The following is a 21,074-nucleotide window of genomic DNA, read 5'->3' as shown; positions in this document are numbered from 1 at the left end:
CTCCCTAGCAACTGGGCCAATTTGGTTGCTTAGGAGACCTGGCCGGAGTCACTCAGCACGCCCTGGATTTGAACTCATGACTCTAGAGTTGGTAGTCAGTGTCAATACTTGCTGAGCTACCCAGGCCCCCTTAGTTGACAGCTTCATTGAATTCTACCCGCTCAACACCAGTTTCATGTACAACAGTAAAGAGAAGACTCAGGGGTGCAGGCCTTATGGGAAGAACTGCAAAGAAAAAGCCACTTTTGAAACAGAAATACAAAAAGAAAAGGTTAGAGTGGGCAAAGAAACACAGACATTGGACAACAGATAATTGGAAACGAGTGTTATGGATCTTAACTCTGTTGAGCTTTTGTGGGATCAGCTAGACTGTAAGGTGTTTGAGAAGTGCCTGACAAGACAGCCACATCTATGGCAAGTGCTACAGGACGTGTGGGATGAAATGTCACCTGAGTATCTGGACAAACTGACAGCTAGAATGCACATGAAGGATTTTTTGATGAGAACACTTTGAAGTAGTTTAAGAAGTTCTGAATTTTTTATTTTATTTTTTTTCAAATTGTAATAGTAATTTTTCACGTTATTAATGTCCTGACTATACATTTTGATCAGTTGAATGTCACATTGGTCAATAAAAGTACCAATTTGTTTCCGTAAGAGCAAAATATGTCCATTATTCCAAACTTTTGGCCGCCCGTGTATGTCAGTATGTTTTTAATGCAGATGTCTGTAAATTTACTGTGGATTTGCATGGGACTTAAGCAATGTCTGTAGAAATAACAGATATGGGTGTGTCTTCTGCATTTACCCACTGTCACCACATAACTGACCTATCAGAATATTTATGGCAGTGCTGATTAATTATGCAGGAAATATTAAACATGATCATATACTGTATCTGGGATTATTAGAAGAAAATGATTGGAATATCTGGCAAAATACAACAGAACTGCTGATATTAATGAGCCTGAAATCCTACATTACACACTCAAATAAAAAAATATGGACAATCCGTTCACATTATATTTGTCCTTCTGCAAAATATGTTGTGAAACATGGGGGGAATACCACAATATTACATAATTTTGTAGCTACTTTTCTCATGATATAGCCTATTCATCAGTCCAAAGGCAACAGCCAGCATTATCTGCAGTTCATCTGATGTGAAGCGCGTTTTACAATTTCTGGTGTCTTCTCTTGACCAACATCCACTTCAGACACTTGAATAACTTGGGTTCACAGGTTGGACAGTGCAGATTCATTGGCTTTTTTACCAGCATGTATGTTTGCACTGGATTATAAAGGGGTTATTTTTAACAGGCATTTTATAGAAGGTAAAATAGCTACACTATCATTAGTCAGCGTGGGAACATGCAGTCCGGAAAAATAACTGGCATGACCAATTTGCACAAGATTAAAATCAGGGAGAAACTCTGGTAATTATTACAATTCCCCACGTCCCCATATAAAACTAAGATCCAACATCTATGATCCTCACAGGAACAGCAGAACATAAACTAGGTTAAGAGCAGGGACTAAAAACGAAATGTTTTTCATTTCGGTTCGGTTCTTTCTGAGCAAAACCTGTATTTTTTCGTTCCGGTTAAGAAGTTTCGCAGCCTCCTTTCCGAAAGGTTATCGGTTAGAACAAAATAAAAGAATGGTTAATGACATTCTTTTTAAAGTGACAGTACTCTGTGCAAAGGAGTGAGTGAAATACCAATTGCAGTGTTGCCAGATCTCTCAAGAGAAACAAGCAACATGGTCTGGAAAAACAAGCCCAAAATATGCCACTTGCCTCACCAAAATAAGCAATTTTTTGTCCTTGTATGGTGGATTTATCGGAATAGAAATCGTAACAAGCAGTTAATTAACAGTTAAGTATAATTTTATTTACAGATCTGCCTCTCAGTCAAAACCTGGCAGCATCAAATCTGTATTAATGCATCATGTCTAACAATAATTCAGTGAAGACTTGGAAACAACTGAGAAATGTACGTTTTACCTCTAATAATGTTTTCCTTGTATCTGGAATAGCTGTGCATGTACAGTATATGTAGTAATTATAGGCTACATAGTTGTTAAAAAGCTCTTCATTCAGAGAATGCTTCATCCACAACAGGCAATTAGGCAAAGAAATATGTGATGCAACATTTTTTTCAGGCAACATGAAGTGGTGTAGTTCTAAAAATTTACTGTGATAAACCCTTTGGCCTTTAGTTTCATGAAAAAATGATCGGAGCAAAACTAACCGGTTATAACCAGTTACCAGCATTTAATAATAAAGTTTTCACTCCGGAACAATTGAAAATCACTTATGTGATTATGTTCTGCTAAAAAGTTAATTCGTTTTTGGTTTTCTGTTTTGTTCTTTGAACCATTTTTAGTCCCTGGTTAAAAGTGTCAATCCTCGTTAGCCTTTACGTGAACGTCCGTGGACATTTCAGGAAATAACAGCCTACAGATGAGCTACAGATAATTGGAAAATCAAATTGACAAAATCAGTATTATGACTACATTTTCCGAATGCATAATGCATTTTTTCATCATGCAGAAAGAAACCTGTTTTAGTGAATAATTTACGAAGGCAAATAATTGCTAAATAAAAAGAAAAGTTATTTTTTTCGTTTTCCATTTTTTTATTTCAAAACGGATATACAATGAATGGAAGATACACGGATTATGAACGGATGTCCTGAAACAGATAACGTTATATAATATGCACAAGAAAGGACTAAATAGCGAGCCACACTTATGACGGTTTATCCTACACATTATGTAGGCTACTGTGAAAGTGTATTGTAGGTGTTTAGGTAAACTGGGCCTTTGTTTTCACAAGATGATGTTGTATTATATATAAATGTGTGGTTGTGGAAGGTTGGCAAATTTTTTTATGGAGGCAAGATCACTTATGTTTTATATATTGTAATTATACACAATGTATTTATTATAATAAAGCACAAAGAGCTGCTCAAAAAGTAAAAATGAACCGCGGTCACCAAAAGGTTAGTTAGACACTAGATAATGAAAATACAATGTCTTAGTCATGTATAATGATTCCGGGTTTGAAGCTGTGCACCAGAATCAATAGTCAAATTTTTACACAAATATTACATTCTAGTGCATGATGCATTGTCTCCTGCGATTGTAATTGCTGTGTAAATACATGTATTTAACATATCATATGAAGTTATTTAAAAAAAAAAAAAAAACATCTAAAATTGACAATTAAAATCAAAGGAGTAAAAGAATGAAAAGCACCCAAAAAATAAAAGTGTCAGTAATAAAAGAAGTTAAAAAATACAAAGAATAAATAGGCCTAAATGTGGAAGCCTAATTAAAATTATTCATATACTACATTGTTGTGACAGGACCTCACTATGTTTTATGTTTAATTTCTGCAAGTGGCATCCAGTAATCATCTCGAAAATATGGTTAATTTGCATTTCGTAGCCAATTTTGTGTCAGAATGTATTAATTTTTGCCAGTCAAATCAATTATTGGGTTCAGAAAAAGATTCACAAATGCCATTTTCAACATTCACAAACAACACTGCTTTCTACGATGTCACAGCACTAGGGACTTTTGGGTCTTGGAGGTACAGGCAGCATTTCTTTGTTGGAAAGTGGATGAGATATAACATGATATTTAAACATTTTTATTCAAATATAAGACAACACAAAGTAATAAACAGCAATATTTACTGTACCTATGTATTTTTCACTAATCCATTTTAGTATGGAAAATCCCAGTGAACCCAATTTTGTGTTACCTCAATTTTTGGAAGCATTCAGGAGTGAAATGCCTTGAACACAGCTGTGACCTTATTCCTACTTCCTTCACAATCAATGTAGGCAAAACAAGCTATCACATTTTGATCAAAGAATATGAAGATAAACTTTTCTTTCTTTGGAATAGCATGTACATATATCAATTAATTTTCAACCTGGCAAAAAAAAGCAAGTTCTAAATTGTAACATAATACCTGTTTGTATATAATATATTTTTTACCATTACTATGGCACGGAAGCAGATACCAAAATACAATAAATCAGACAGATATTACTTGGGGTTGCATGTGGCAAGAAAGAATGGCAAATGTTACAACTACAGTAAATCATTCGGCATGGCTTGTTTGTCAGAGGTGCATCACAGCTGACAACAGAAGTGATGCGAGGGACATCCACAAAGTTGTGAGCATACTAGCCAAGACTGGAGACCTGGAAGCTGCATAAAACAAAAATATTAATTATATTGACTTAACATTGATGCTAAAATTACATATAAATCATTTCATGAGAACATATTTGTAAATGTATACTAACAAGTGTTCCCTGAGGAGTCTATAATGTTGATGGAATTTGGATCAACTGGGAAGCTGAAATTCCCATTTGTAACTGCGTCACGAAGCGTTATTGCCACATCTTTCACTGAAGGGATAGTGCCATTTTTTGTGTCAAATTCAAGGGTACCATCTGTCACAATAGAGCCACTCCTGAGAAGGCATAGGATCAGGTTGAGACATGGTCAAATAATTAGCAAATGAACAATAGAATGAACAAATTAATATGTTAAAATGGATCTGGATCGATATCGGCTCTGACACAGATGTTTTTGACCAGATCGGGTATCAGTCTGACGAGCCCGATCCAAGTCCGATACTATGTGTAAGTCATGGCTGTTATCATAAAGCTCCAAAAATGGCATAAAAGAACCATAAAAGCACCGTTAAAGTAGTCCATATGACTTGTGCATTTTATTTAAAGTCTTTTGAAAACACAATAGCTCTGTGAATCTCAAAAAACTGCATTTAATAAATAAATATATAGTCTGCATGGGCAGGGCACTTCAGTAAATACGCAGAGCTCTGTTGTGTCACACCAAAGTCCCTTTCAAGGCAAGTCAGTCCACTCGGCGGCCATCTTTGGAACGCTGCCGGGCAGGCTGGGCAGCTATTTTCAATGTAAACAAGCGGCACAGAAGTACAGCTCCTATACTTGAATGGGGAAAGACCAGAATTTCCAAAATGGTTGGAAAAGATTATGTTCAAAGAACATATTTAAAATCAGCAGTAAAATCTGACAACAGTGCTGGGCAGGCACTACTGTATAGGCAGACTAGGCAATTGCCTAGTGCCTCCGGATTGCCAGGGGGCCTTCAAAAGAGATCTCAACATGGAAGTTACTCAGGGCTGTACAGTGCGACAGTTTTGCTTGCAATTGCAATAAATTATAACGTGTGAAAATAAATTTCAACCCATTCATACGTGTTCGATTTGGTTCATTTCTAGCGTTTGAAAAAATCAACAAATGACGCCTATTATCAGTTTTGCATCAAAGAATATGTTAAATATGTCTGATGATTATTTTACTATTGCGAAATCTCGATCGCTTAAACTTTATCACATTGTCATGAATATGTTTTCAGGGTCAACAGTTGGTAACCACAATTTTATGTGCTGCACGCAAAAAAAACCCAAAACAAAACAAAAAAAAAGTTGCAAAAACTGAGGGAATCAAATAAAAAGCGAGTTATTCTGTTTCCCTAGCTGCTTGACTTATAGAGAACGAGCTTAAAGATGGTGAGTTTTTGACTCAGAAACACTGAATTCAGCATCTCTCTTAGAGAAACACCATGCAATACATTCCTCAATAGGCTATTCATATTAGTGGTTGACAGATAAGGGGTTTTCAATGGTCTTTTCTTACAGTGAATGTTTTTTTCTTTTTGTTTTTTTTAATAATATATTTATTGACTTTTCCAAGAATACAAATTAACCAACAAAAACATTCATTTGTAATTAGAATAATAATAATAATAATAAAGACAGCTCAAAAATACTAAATACAGTTCCAACATATCAAAATACACTCGACTCCAACATAGGTGGTGGTGTAGCGATTCCCAATCAATGAAATCCAAGCAACATAATGTCTGCAATACCAGGGTCCAGATACTTTAAAAATGGCTCCCATACCTTGCGAAAGAAGTTTATTTTAGAGTGAATTATACATGTAGGCTATTCCATTGGTACAAACTCCATTAGTACTTTTTGCCAACCTTTCACAGAAGGGGCCTTATCAGTGGTCCACTGCAAGAGAATGTTCTTCCTTGCAGCAAAGGTCATGATATTATACAGTCTTCTGTTACCTACAGATGTATCTGACTACTAGGCTGGCCTAACAATAATGACAATTCTAAGTTTACATTCAGAATCTTTTGCATTTCACTTAGAATGTTGTGCCAATATCTTTGCAATTTATAGCATGACCATAAATATTGAGTCAGAGTACTAGTTTCAGTCTTAAATTTAAGACATAAAGGTGAAAAAGAGGAATTAAAATTATGTCAAAGATTAGGGGATATGTGTAATCAGTGTATTATATTCAGCTGAATTGCTTTCACACGATTACAAACTGATATTGATTTAGCATATTCCCAAATCTCATCCCACATTTCATCATCAATTGTAACAGATAATTCCCTTTCCCATGTCCTCCTGGTACCCTCTGTGTCCACGCCAGTCATACAGCATAAAGTATTATAAAGTATGCTAATTGACACTCTCCCATGTACTTGGAAAAGCATTCTCTCAATAGACGATCTTTCACACTTATCTTTTAAAGTTCTTTAGTATATAATGCCAAATTTGTAGAAATCTAAAAAATTCTGCTTTTGGAAGTTCATATTTATCTACCATCTGTTGAAATGACATTAGGTTATTGTCAATAAACAAATCTTTGAGCCTGACTATGCCCCACTCACACCAGTGCCTAAAGCCAGCATCAGTCAACCCTGGTAGAAAATCTGGGTTATTTAAGATTGGTGTAAAGACAGAGGTAAGCTTAGACCGATCCTCCAAATGCATAATGAACCGCCATGCCCTAAATGTGTTAAGTGTGACAGGATTGGCACAACTTTATAACTTTAAAACTTTTCAAAACAATAAGTCTTGCAAAGGGTATTTAGACAAGTGTGTTTCAATGTTTAGCCATACAGATGAGACATCTTTTGTTACCCAATTAGATATAAACCTTAGGTGAGCACACAGCTGATATATTTTAATATTTGGTAGGTCTAACCCCTCTTTAGCCCCCGGTAATTGTAAAATTGCCATCTTAAGCCTTGGCCTTCTTTTATTCCAATTGAAAGAGCTCAACCATCCATTCAGATGTTTTAACACCCTTTTGGAAAACACAATTGGAATCATCTGGATAGGATAAAGCAACCTGGGCAATACATTCATCTTAACTAATGATAGACGGCCCAGCCATGAAACTGGAAGGGAGTTCCAGCGATCAAGGTTTTTTTTTTTTTTCTGTTTTATTTTCACAAGGGTATAAAATTAGCTCATTTGATTAAAGTTAGGAGTCACAAAAATTCCTAGGTATCTAAAACCAGTTGGTGACCATTTGAAAGGGAAAGATGGTATAATATTTGGGACAGACATGAGACTACCAAGAGGCATGAATCCAGATTTAGTCAGATTAATTTTGTATCCAGAGAATGAACTAAATAAATTAATGATATAAATAGAGGAGGTATTGATGTCTCAGGAGAAGACAGAAATAACAAAACATCATCGGCATACAGGCTAATTTTATGCTGAGTTGTGCCAATTAAGATACCTTGAACCGATCCCGCCAATCTTATAGCCTCAGCTAGCGGCTCTATGGCAATCGCAAAGAGAAGGGGTGACAAAGGACATCCCTGTCTTGTCCCCCTGTGTGTAGTAAAACTATCTGACCGAAGCCCATTAGCCAGTGCTGCAGCTTGTGGATCATCATTTAATCCAATTTACAAAGTTGTCTCCTAACCCAATCCTAGTCAATACAAAGAACAAATAAGACCATTCGATATGGTCAAAGGCCTTTTCAACATCTAACGACAGAACTAGGCCATCTACACCTCTTTGCTGGAATACTTGTATTATATTTAGAAGGCGCCTAACATTATTGCATGAATTGCATCCTTTTATAAAGCCAGTTTGGTCCGCCTTAAAGATCGATGGCAGGATGTCTTCTAAATGAACAGCCAAAATTTTGAAAAGTAATTTACAATCAACATTCAACTACACTATGGGTCTGTACGATGAACAGGATTCTGAGGGTTTCCCCTTTTTAAGAAGAAGTGAGATATTTGCTTGAGATGTCCTTAAACATCTCAAGCAATAGGTCTACTAACACGTCCCGAAACACCTTACAGAACTCTCTACTAAGTCCATCAGGCCCAGGGAATTTCCCACTCTGTAACGGCATTCAACACTTCCTCTCGTGTAATAGGGGCATTGAGAAAAGATCTTTGCTCATCTGTGATTGTTGTCAGATTGACATCAGAGAAAAAGTCAATCATTATCTGTGATGCTCCATGAGCTTGTTCTGAGGTATAAAGGTTCATGTAAAGGTTTTTAAAAGACTCATGAATCCCTCTATTATCATATAACTGATTACCCTCATTGTCAGTTATAGATGTGATGTATTGAGATACCGATCTCTTTTTAGTAAGATAAGCCAAGTACGTTCCTGGTTTGTCTCCATGCTCATAATACTTTTGCTTTATAAATCAATTTTTTCCCTCTCAGCATCTTGTGTCAAGAGAGAATCCAGGGTGGATCTAAGAGCAGTAATCTCTTTCAGTAACATGGGGGAAGGAGTTTTAAAATATACTTCCTCTTTCAACTCAAGGTCTTTCTCTAATACTTGTTGTTTTTCTAATTTTTTCTGTCTCTTATTGGCAGAAAATGAAATGATTAATCCTCTAGCATAAGCCTTACAAGTCTCTCACAAAAGAGAGGGATCGTCAGTAGATCTTTGATTGATATAAACAAAAGTTCTTAAACTCAGTTCTGAAGTAATCTCTCAGAATAGTAGAATTTACCCTCCAATATCTAGTCTGTCCACATCCACCTTTCAATTTAATACACAGGGTAACACTGGCATGGTCTGATATAACTATATTTCCAATACAACAGTCAAATATGGAATCCAGTAAAGTCCTGGGAATAAAAAAATTAATCTATTCTTGTGTGACACCTATGGGGAGCTAAAAAAAATAAACTCTTTGCCTAGGGGGTGAAAAAATCTCCAAACGTCCACAAAACCCAAATCTTTGCAAATTGCCTTTAAAGATTTTGTTTGTGAAGGGAGTGGGGTTATTTTTTGAGGAAATCTGTCCATAATAGGGTTTAAAATACAATTGAAGTCACCCCCTACTATAATATTCTCACTATTCAATTCTGAAAAATTTAGAAATTCTTTGGTGATAAAATCTGATGGATGGGCTGGAGGGCAATAAGCATTCATTATAGAAATTCCCTGTCCCTGAAGAACACCTTTAATCATACCATATCGACCATGTTTATCTTTTAATATTACCACGCCCCTACTCCTAGAGGAAAAGGATGAGAAATACACCTTCGCTGTAACTTCAAATGTTCTGTGTTATCTAAGTGGGTTTCCTGCAAGAATGCAATGTCAGTGTTTTCTTTTTTCAGGTAACACATTTTTTCCCTTTTGATCAGACTATGGACCCCCCTGACATTCCATGTACGTATCTTTAAACGGTTACTTGCCATTATATTCTAGTTACGCTGTGCATGTGAATCTGAACTTGATATGGTACAATTTGCCACTACCCTCCGAACCGATATGTATTCCAATCTCTAAACACGTTACTGAGCTGAAAAAGAAAAAGAAAAAAAAGAACATGAATTGAGCATAAATTTGATTAAAAAAAACAGAACCGAACACCAATTGGAGTAATCCCCGTTTCTTAACCAACAGGGGATTTCAATCCCATACATAAACTTGAGATTTAACACTAACCCAGTAACGCAAAGATAAGTATGCCCACAAATGAGAAATACATTTGTAACATTGGGCTGTTTAGCTCAATTCGCACACTCAGTGATAACATTGTCAAGGTGAACAGATCGATCTAATTTGTCCAGATGTGTACAAAACAAACCTGCACAAATTTAATCCAAAGAGTCTGTAAATGCCGATGCTTCTTCAGGACTGTGTATTTTCTTAGCTTTTTCATCGACCATCATCCTCAGTGTTGCGGAGTACAGAAGAGCATAGTTAATCTTCTTATCCCTCAGCCATGCTTTCACCTCGTCAAATGACTTGCATTTCTTTATCAGTGCAGCCGAAAAGTCATTGAAGAACAAGACCTTTGGTGACCATTCGGAACTGACGTGTCGCGCTGCATCCATGACTCCCTGTTTGTCAGTTAAGTTGTGGAACTTTATAATCACGGGTCTAGGGCACTGATTCAGTCCCTGTTTCGGTGCTAATGATCGATGAGCCTGATCCAATTTAAGGCACCCAGCTTTAGTGGTTAACTGAAGATAATCAGGGATCCACTTTTCAAATAATTTAACTGGGTCCGAGCCTTCAGTCTCTTCGGGCAGTCCAATCATGAGCACGTTGCATCTGCATCCTCGATATTGCAGATCGTCAATGTGATCTACCATATCCCGCACCTGTTTCTCCAAGGCCACTGTTTTTGCCTCCATGGACGTAGTCGCGGTCTCTCCGGCAGCGATCCTCTCTTCTGCTTCACCAATGCGCTGGCCCATTAACTGAAGCTGGGCTGTTTGGTCATGTATTGCTTCCAGGACTGTACTTATTTTATTGTCTATAGTACTCATGATAATTTCAGTCATTTTTTCCAGTGCTTGTAAAAAGTTTGGTTCGGATTCAGTGAGAGTACTGGAACAGGCCTCTATGCTAACAGGCGCAGTCCCCAGTGTTCCGGTTTTCATTGAATGTTTTTTTTTTCTGAGTTTATTACTGGACGTTTTTGCAAAGTAATCTTCTAGGCTCATTCTAAGGCAGTTTTTGTTCAATAAATCAGCCCTTGTGATAAACCAGCAGGCAATTAAAAGGATAAATAAATAAATATTATCAGAACTCACTTGAGTTGCGTCCGAACGCTGCGGCACCATCTTTCTCCCCCATACAGTGAATGCTAATAAAAACATGTATTTAATTTTTTTAATATTTATTATATTAGTGTTTATTACAAACCAGGAAATCCGAATATGCATATCCTTTGGTATGTTGGAGTTTTAGAAATGTCTATAATTTATCTTAACATGAAAATTATTAGTATTTTTTGAAAGTACTTCATTATATCAAAATGTGTTATGGATATGGGATTGGTTATTTTGCACTCCCTTATGTTTTAGTTGCTGTACTTATAAAATATTAAACAGTCTCAGACAGCATGCCTGTGAAACATTCACAGACCATTCACTGCAAGCATGATGCATACTGCAGAAAAAATGGCAAGAGCTGGCAGAAAATCAGTTCATGAGACTAGGTTGCACAGGTTTTTATCAGTTCATCAGGTAATAAAGTTTTGTTTAGAAGTTACCAGGCTGCTACAATGTGTACCTCTGAGGAAGAACTACTCAAAAACTATTTGATCTTTGATTAGATTTGCCAAAGCTAGTGTTGGTGCCTCCAACACAAATTTTGCCTAGGGCCTCTTAATGTCTAGAACCGGGCCTGCAATAATGGAATCATATATTGTGCTTTTTTTTTTTTTTTAGCTCAGGTCAAACTTAAAAACGCTATTTTTCAGACTAGTTATCTGTATGGCGGGACTTCCTTTTCTACAACCGTTGGGTGTTCCAATTTCTCCCATTCATTTTAATAGAAGTGGTCTGTCTCTGCTAATTAGCAGTGCTGGGTAGTAACGGATTACATGTAATCTGGATTGCATAATCAGATTACAAAAATCAAGTACTTGTAATTGGATTAAATTACATTTTAAAATACTTGTAATCGGACTACAGTTACTTTTCTATAGATTACATGATTACATATTAACAAGGCAATGGCAGTAAACTGTTAATAATTTATTGAGCATTTTCATATCAATATCATCATATTCTTACCCCGAAGCACAATAGTCTCACAGATGAAAATTTTGAGCATGTGCTCCTTTTACATTACAACAGTAAGATATGCACTTCAGCTAAGGCATAGGTGATGGACTCTTAATAAGAAATAAGTGTTAAAAGTAAGTATGTCTGAGTTTAGAGCTGTTAGTTTTGACCTAGCAATGTCATTGCTGTTGATTTCTGGTTCATTTATGTTTGTTCATGTAATATTTCTACTATTTTATTTTTTGCACTTAAAATTAATTAGATATGTTTTTTTAATATATTATTTCTCACTACCTCACTAATGGTGTGCAGCTCACACATTGAATTAATTGCTTTAATGGATCTATTGGATGCCATCTTTAAGGGTCCTGCTCGCAGGGTACACAATGGAACAAAGCCCATCGCTCTACTATTGCTGCTGATGCAGTGGAGTCCACTGCATGAAACTTGACATAAAACTTGACACAATTGTTCCTTGTGGAACTCGTTGGAACTGCTGTATTAAAATATTCTGCTGTTTTAAAATATACTTGCTGTTTAACAGGTAATATCTTGCACCTCAGCTTTGGAAGAGGAGATGGACTATCAATAAGCAGCAAGGGTTAAAAGTGTTTCAGTGTTTTTATTTGAAAGCTTTGACCTAGGCAACGTCGTTGCTGTTAATTTTATGATAATTAATTTTGGTTCATTTTATGATCATTTTATGTTTATTTTATTGCCATTAATGTTCGTAATGCTGCTATTGTTTTATGCACTTAAAATGAACTTGATGCCTCAGTGTTTTGAAATATAAACTTTGGCCATGCACTGTCATTGCTGTTAGATTTAATGTTTATTTCATTTATGTATCTTTTTGTGAGGCCCACACACAGACACTCTAATGTCACCATGTTCCTGGAATGTTCCGTCAAAATAAAAGCTCCAGGGTATTGTTATTAGTTAAAATTGTTTTATAATTATAATATTTTATATTAAATTACAATAATATTTAACTTGACTGGGTTCCAAAAAAACAACTGTCTGATTGAAAAGTGGACTGATATCCTATTACAACTGATGTGAACAAAAAAGAGGTCTGAATCCAGCTACAAGTATAAAAAAAATGTGTAAAGAGAAATGCCTTCTTTCTACTGAAGACTTTCACTGAAATTACTGTTAATTTTACTGCTGCAAAATACAGTAGACTATTTAAAAAAAAAAAAAAAAAAAAAAAAAAAAATATATATATATATATATATATATATATATATATATATATATATATATATATATATATATTTATTATTATTATTATTATTATTACTATTTTATTTTTTTAAACAGGGCCGGATTAAGACTCCTGGCATGAACACATTTGTTTTCTCTTTTTTATAATGAAATATTGTGTTGTTAGATGTTTTTGTTTCTTTACATATACTGTAAAAGTGTACCCCCCAATCAGTTCCACACAGTGAGGTATATTCTAAACTGATTAAGCAAAAACAACACTGGTATTGGATCGGGATCAGTATCGGCCAATACTGAGAGTTCAGGTATCAGAATCGGATTGGAAGAAAAAAAAACTGTATCTGTGAATCTCTAACTAAGATGAAATTGAAACAGAAATGTTGGTTATTTTTAGAATGTAGTTTACCTGAACTGCCGAATAAACATTTGAATGAAGTTCACAAAACGCCTCCGGTAAATACTGAAAATCTATAATCGATCAAAAATCAAACAGATTAAAAGAGATTTCCATGTTTTTCTATAGCTGTATATGTATATTCCTCATTATTATTATTAGACTGGACAAATCATTTTCACATTGATCAAATTATGCTACAAAAACATACTTGGTTTTACGACTGGGAAAATACACATTTAGTCCAAATACACTAAACTCTTAGCAAACTATTTTTGTGATCACATCCTAAACATGTAAAAATATTCATCACTTGTATCTATTTTTCATGCTGACTATAAACAACATTACCTGCATCCACTGCTATTGCAAAGTATTACAAATAAACATCTAACCATTCAAAAATGTTCTAATCTTATCCTAACTATTTGCCATTGGATACATAATATTACCTGAGATGTGATGTTTTTTGCCAGCTGTTTGGTTTCATTATAGTTCATATCTGAGTAGACATTCTCGAATGTTTGAAGAATACTGAAAGTTACATTAAACTGTGTAACAGGTGCAGCTGCAGTTGTGGTGCTGGTGCTGGTGCTAGTGCTGGTGCTGGTGCTAGTGCTAGTGCTGGTGCTGGTGCTGGTGCTAGTGCTGGTGCTGGTGCTGGTGCTGGTGCTAGTGCTGGTGCTGGTGCTGGTGCTATTCAGAGATGCAGCTGAAGTCACACTCTGGGTTACTGTTTAGTGTAGAATTGCAGGAAAATGGGACACAGTACATTGTCAGTGAAACAAATCCTTACCATAATTTCAATCAACATGAACAAACACTAATTAATGTATAGGAGGAGAAGGATTTTTAGACCAATGAGAGTTCACATTGGATGTGGCCACCTTGTGCGATGCTGTAGAAATACAGTAGAAACCGAGCAATCGAAACAAAATTCCTGTTGCTCTTTAGTCATGTTCATGAATCAAAAACTCAGAGCTACATAGGAGAGATACTTTTTATTGCTTTTTCTAAACATTAATAAAATGTATGTCAAATAATTAGTCATGAGACCTTGTGGCCTGTCCTATGGCTTTTTCAGTCATTAAGAAGCATTGGTCACATCTATATATTTGCAGCCAGTCTTCTCTGCAATGCCTACAGAACCCAAGAACAGAAGTTCCCCATTAATGACAGATATCTTTGAAATATTTGCATGCAAGATGCATGTATAAGGAAGAGATTCTACAATTTTGGACAGATGGTTTGGGTTACAGTATTTACTGGTAAATGTCACTTTTGTTTGAAACATGATGTGGTGTATTGATACTGGTAGTGTTATATTTTTGAGGCAGAATGCAAATAAATGAGCCTTTAATTAATTTATGGCATTACAGATTCAAATGATCTGTGTATATTCATCAGTTGGATCATCAAACAGTATACATAATATATTTCTGCTGTTAGTTGCATGCAATTGTGAATTGCCACTAGGGGAGTAACCGTATGACATTTACACGATATGATAACCATCACAAAAATGATTATGGTATTATGGTATCATGGTATTTAGGTGATAATATTATTAGGAGTTTAATATTTGGTTATGAAATATGTCTGATAAACACACAGAGAAATATTTGGAATATTGGATTTCTTCAACTTTAATCCTTTAACTTTTGATCTTGAACATCAGGACACTCTCTTAATCCGACAAGGTAAAAAAGAAAAAACAAACAAAAAACATCACAAACAGGTAAAACAATAAAAACAAAAATGTTTGCAATATGTTCAGTAGTCAGATGATTACAATACCTACTGAATATCAGTAGCGGTTCTAGCTTGTATGGCGCTCTGGGCGAAACCCATTTCAGAACGCCCCTAAAGTTGTTGACCGGTGGAAAATACTGTCTATTTTCAGCCACAGTTTCAATGTCAATTTCCTGCACACCAAAAGCAACGCACTTTGTAAACCCTATTTAGTACTATGCTTTACAAATAAAACATATTATTAGTAGTATCAAACACATTGTTGGCTGACTGTTGTGCTGCACTTGGGCAAATGAACAAACAGTTGTCACATCATGATGTTGAAGGAGTGCTTAAATCTGCTTGCTGCAATTGTGAATGTGACAGAAAGCGTAAACATAACTTTAGCCTACGTAGTCCTTACAAATGATGTAAAACTACACTGAATCTGGTGTTTTTATGAAACAGGGTCTAAAATGTACTATCCTGTATACTATATTTCCAATTACATTAAACTCCATCAAAATTTATGGTGCCTCTTTGGTCTTTAACATACCCAAAGTAATCCCAGACAGCAAACTTCAACAGCTTTGGTGGCGGAAATATAGGTTCAGACTCGGACATGTCTGTATGATGCGCTCCTGGGGCTGGTTGCACCAGCTCTGCATACGTTACAACTTAGCCTAGCTGTGGCATAAACGGGCACTAATGGGGCTTTTCCACTGCACGGTACGACTCGACTCGACTCGACTCTGCTCGCTTTTTGGGGGTTTTCCACTGTGGATAGTACCTGGTACTTTTTTAGCACCACCTTGGTCGAGATGCCCGCCGAAAATCAGAACAGCAAAACGTCAGTACAGGAACAAGACTGAAGGACAGTTTAACACCACCTACTCTAGAAGCATGTGGCAGGGAATTAACATCATCACGGACTTTAAAGGGAATAAAAACTCCGCCATGAACACCGCTGCCTCTCTCCCGGATGAAAAAAAATACTTTTTATGCTCGTTTTGAGGGAAATAACACCGTCCTCGCGGAGAGAGCTCTCGCGGCCGAAGCTACAGAGGTTAGTTCACTCTCCGTCTCTGTAGCGGATGTAACACGATCCTTCTGATGGGTGAATATCCGCAAAGCCGCGGGCCCAGACGGCATTCCGGGCCACGTCATCGGAGCGTGCGCGAACCAGCTGGCTGGTGTTTTAACAGACATTTTCAACCTTTCCCTCTCTTTGTCTGTAGTTCCCACATGCTTTAAAACATCCACCATTGTGCCTGTTCCAAAGCAATCAAAAATAATTTGCTTAAATGACTGCCGTCCTGTTGCTCTGACCCCCATCATCAGCAAATGCTTTGAGAGACTAATCAGAGATTACATCTGCTCTGTGCTGCCTCTCTCTCTAGACCCATTGCAGTTTGCTTACCGCAACAACCGCTCCACTGATGATGCCATTGCATCTACACTACACACTGCTCTCTCCCACCTGGAAAAAAAGAACACTTATATGAGAATGCTGTTTGTAGACTACAGCTCAGCATTCAACACCATAGTGCCCTCCAAGCTTGATGAGAAACTCCGGGCTCTGGGCTTAAACAGCTCGCTGTGCAGCTGGATCCTGGACTTCCTGTCAAGCAGATGCCAGGTGGTTAGAATAGGCAGCAACATCTCCTCATCACTGACCCTCAACACTGGAGCCCCACAGGGCTGTGTTCTCAGCCCACTGTTGTATTCCTTGTACACACATGACTGTGTGGCAATACATAGCTCCAATGCCATCATTAAGTTTGCTGATGACACGACGGTGGTAGGTCTGATCACTGACAATGATGAAACAGCCTACAGAGAGGAGGTGCACACTCTGACACACTGGTGTCAGGTGCACAACCTCTCCCTCAACGTCAGTAAGACAAAGGAGCTTGTGGTGGACTTCAGAAGAAAAGACAGAGAACACAGTCTCATCACCATCAATGGAGCACCAGTGGAGAGAGTCAGCAGCTTCAAGTTCCTGGGTGTCCACATCACTGAGGAACTCACATGGACCATCCACACTTGAAGTCGTTGTGAAGAAGGCTCATCAGCACCTCTTCTTCCTGAGACGGCTGAGGAGGTTTGGAATGAACCGCCACATCCTCACACGGTTCTACACCTGCACTGTAGAGAGCATCCTGACTGGCTGCATCTCCACCTGGTACGGCAATAGCACAGCCCACAACCGCAAAGCACTGCAAAGGTTGGTGTGAACTGCCAGACACATCATCGGAGGTGAGCTTCCCTCCCTCCAGGAAATATATACAAGGCGGTGTGTGAAAAAACTCGGAGGATCATCAGAGACTCCAGCCACCCGAGCCATGGGCTGTTCTCACTGCTACCATCAGGCAGGCGGTATCGCAGCATCAGGACCCGCACCAGCCGACTCCATGATAGCTTCTTCCCCCAAGCAATCAGACTTTTGAACTCTTGATCTCCCACGATCAAAATACATCAGCACTGCACTTTATTACTCTTACTCTTATATCTCACACCGGACTGTCATAAATTATATTAGTATTATATTATATTCTCTCTTAACAACTTACTATCAACCAATTGACAGCCTGAATGTCAATACAGTACAATACAACCTACTGTACATTCTATATATACTACTATATATACTTTTTTTTATTTATTTTTTATTGAATAATGTGTATCTATATTATGTGTCTTGTATACTGTACAATGTATATTATTATTTGTATATTGTTGTGTGTAATTATGTGTATATTAGACTTTAAATTGTGCTGTGTTAATCTGATGTTATTGTAAATTGGTATATGTCTCATCACTGTGACGACTGCTATGTTGATCGGAACTGCACCCAATAATTTCACACACCATTGCACTTGTGTATATGGCTGTGTGACAATAAAAGTGATTTGATTTTGATTTGATGTGCTCTTGCTTTGCTGCGCTTGAGACACTTGCGTGTCACCCTTAAAATTGAGTGACAGTCGAATGTAACATGAGGAAAGCACAATTTAAAGATTTATTTTATCTCGCCAAGTTTATATGATGCTGTGTAAACATCGCTGATTCTGTCTTAATTAAACTGATTTGGGTTTTAGAAAACATCTGAAAATATCTGTCTTTATATTCATGCAATACTGTCAATGAGAATATTTCAATGCGTTTTAAAACCGAGGTTTATTGTGACACCTTAAAACCGCTGCATCCATAATTACCATGTGCATTTTTTAGAGGTTTTAATGTAAAATAGTGAAAGTGAAATAAATAAATAAAAATAAGTGACATAAAACGGGCTGAACCATGAATAATTGCTGTGCTTAACTGTGTTTGACCACTAAATTAAAGAACAAAATGATTACATTAAAATTTACAGTAAATCTGCAAGCACATAGCCTACTGACCTGCAGTTTCTGTGGGTTCTAAAACATTGATAGATTTCATATCAACTGGGAAGCTGAAAATTCCATTTGTAGCTGCCTGAATGAAGGTATTTCTCACTTCTGACACATTAGAAATAGTGCCACTGTCTTCAAATTCAAGGGCACCATCTGTCACAATGGAGCCGCTCCTGAGAAGGCACAATCATGTTGAAACACTCAAATAATTAGCAAATTAACAATGGAATAAAACAATTGAATTAATTGGTGAGTTGTCTTATAAAGTGACAAACCAACAGACCATTCAAGCAAGAAAACAATAAACCAAAAAAAATAAATAAATAAATAAATAAAACACATAATTCATAAATCAATGTTATTATGAAATTTAAACAGTGTGTTTGAAATACTGTATATATATATATTTATTTCATGCACTGTTTACCTGAATTGCCTAATAACCATGCGAATGAAGTTTGCAAAATGTTTCTTGTAAACCTGGGAAACCTATAATATATTGATAAATAAACAGTTTATATATATGTAGAGAGAGAGAGAGAGAGAGGCATTTAGTCCAAGTATGGTGAAGCAAGGTCTTAGCAAGCTTTTCATTTTAAACATTTTAATGTAGAAATGTTATAAATGTATAATACCAACTGTATCTTTTTAAAAAAATATATATATTTTTTTTTATGTTGACAACATTAACTGCAGAGTATTACAAATATTAGTATAATTATAACCATTCAAAATTAGATACAAATATTACCTGAGAAGTAATGTTATCTTTCAGCTTAATGGTTTCGGGATCATTCATATTAAGGTAGACATCCTTGAATGTTTCATTAATGCTTAAACTTATATAAAACTGTGCAGCAGGTGCAGTTGCATTGTTGCTGTTAGTAGGAGATGCAGTTGCGCTGTTGATGCTAGTAGTAGAAGTAGTTGTGCTACTACTGCTAGTAGAAGATGTCGTTGTGGTGTAGCTGCTAGTAGAAGATGCAGATGTGCTACCACTGCTAGTAGTAGACGCAGTTGCGCTGTTGCTGCTAGTAGGAGATGCAGTTGTGCTGTTTCTGCTAGTAGAAGATGCAGTTGTGCTACTACTGCTAGGAGGAGACACAGTTGTGCTGTTTCTTCTAGTAGAAGATGTAGTTGCGCTGTTGCTGCTAGTAGAATATGCAGTTGTGCTACTACTGCTAGGAGGAGACACAGTTGTGCTGTTTCTGCTAGTAGAAGATGAAGTTGCACTGTTGCTGCTAGTAGAATATGCAGTTGCGCTGTTACTGCTAGGTGGAGACACATTTGTGCTTTTTCTGCTAGTAGAAGATGTAGTTGCGCTGTTGCTGCTAGTAGAATATGCAGTTGTGCTACTACTGTTAGGTGGAGTCACAGTTGTGCTCTTTCTGATAGTAGGAGATGCAGTTGCGCTGTTGCTGCTAGTAGAAAATGTAGTTGACCTACTACTGCTAGGAGGAGACACAGTTGTGCTGTTTCTGCTAGTAGGAGACACAGTTACGCTGTTGCTGCTAGTAGAAGATGTAGTTGTGCTACTGCTACTGTAGCTGCTAGTAGGAGACACAGTGGTGCTATTGCTGCTAGTAGAAGACGCAGTTGCACTGTTGCTGCTAGTAGGAGTCCTAGTTGCGCTGTTGCTGCTAGTAAAAGATGTAGTTGCACTACTAGGAGGAGACACAGTTATGCTGTTGTTGCTACTAGGAGACACAGTTGGTTTGCTGCTGGTAGGAGATGCAGTTGTGCTGTTGCTGCTAGTAGGAGACGAAGTTGTGCTGTTGTTGCTAGTAGGAGAAGCAGTTGCATTGTTGTTGCTAGTAGGAGACACAGTTGAGCTTTTGCTGCTAGCAGCAGACATCACATTGGGGGTAACTGTTTAGTGTAGAATTACAGGAAAACAGAACACTGTAAATTGTCAGTGCTAAATTTGTTTTATAATTTTATATTAAATCTTTATTATATATATATATATTTGTGTGTGTGTGTGTGTGTGTGTGTGTGTGTATACAGTATATATACAGTATATATATATATACAGTTGTGACAAGGTTCGTTATTCAAGTGGGGCATGGTCTGAACAGAGGGTGAATGCTCATCCCAACAAATAGTAGCAGTGAGTAAGGACCACCCACTTGATGGCCAAACACTCCTTCTCTATGGTGCTGTACTTCGCCTCTCTCATAGAGAGCTTCCGACTAATGTACAGCACCGGGCGATCCTCCCCCTCTACCACCTGGGAAAGTACAACACCCAGACACCTGTCTGATGCGTAAGTCTGTAAAAAAAAATGGGAGAGAGAAATCAGGAGAGTGCAGAAGCGGCCCACCACAAAGTGCAGCTTTTACCTGTGTGAAAGCCTGTTGGCATGGCTCCGTTCACTGGACCAGGTCTGTAGCTCCCTTTTTTGTGAGATCAGTCAGCAGGCTGG

General features: G+C 37.1%; 1 protein-coding gene across 3 annotated transcripts in view; it reads right to left on the bottom strand.

The window, feature by feature from the left end:
- Positions 1 to 3,600: 3,600 nt before the first annotated feature.
- The window catches only part of LOC127443611 (uncharacterized), a 23,233-nt gene continuing 5,759 nt past the window's right edge, over positions 3,601 to 21,074 (bottom strand). The window contains exons 2-9 of one of the 3 annotated variants that reach the window (XM_051702306.1): positions 20,779 to 20,921; positions 19,401 to 20,518; positions 19,077 to 19,138; positions 18,656 to 18,822; positions 13,973 to 14,253; positions 13,533 to 13,594; positions 4,326 to 4,495; positions 3,601 to 4,227 (exon numbers count right to left, since the gene is read on the bottom strand). In XM_051702306.1, the coding sequence (XP_051558266.1) occupies positions 4,139 to 4,227; positions 4,326 to 4,495; positions 13,533 to 13,594; positions 13,973 to 14,253; positions 18,656 to 18,822; positions 19,077 to 19,138; positions 19,401 to 20,504 (1,935 nt within the window). In that variant the 5' untranslated portion in view covers positions 20,505 to 20,518; positions 20,779 to 20,921 and the 3' untranslated portion in view covers positions 3,601 to 4,138. Of the gene's footprint in view, positions 4,228 to 4,325; positions 4,496 to 13,532; positions 13,595 to 13,972; positions 14,254 to 18,655; positions 18,823 to 19,076; positions 19,139 to 19,400; positions 20,519 to 20,778 lie in introns of all 3 variants that reach the window. The other 2 variants (XM_051702305.1, XM_051702304.1) reach the window with 2 other exon arrangements.

The sequence above is a fragment of the Myxocyprinus asiaticus genome, chromosome 7 (genome assembly GCF_019703515.2).
Source record: "Myxocyprinus asiaticus isolate MX2 ecotype Aquarium Trade chromosome 7, UBuf_Myxa_2, whole genome shotgun sequence".
Taxonomy (NCBI): Eukaryota; Metazoa; Chordata; class Actinopteri; order Cypriniformes; family Catostomidae; genus Myxocyprinus; species Myxocyprinus asiaticus.
This window is presented reverse-complemented; position numbering and strand designations above follow the sequence as displayed.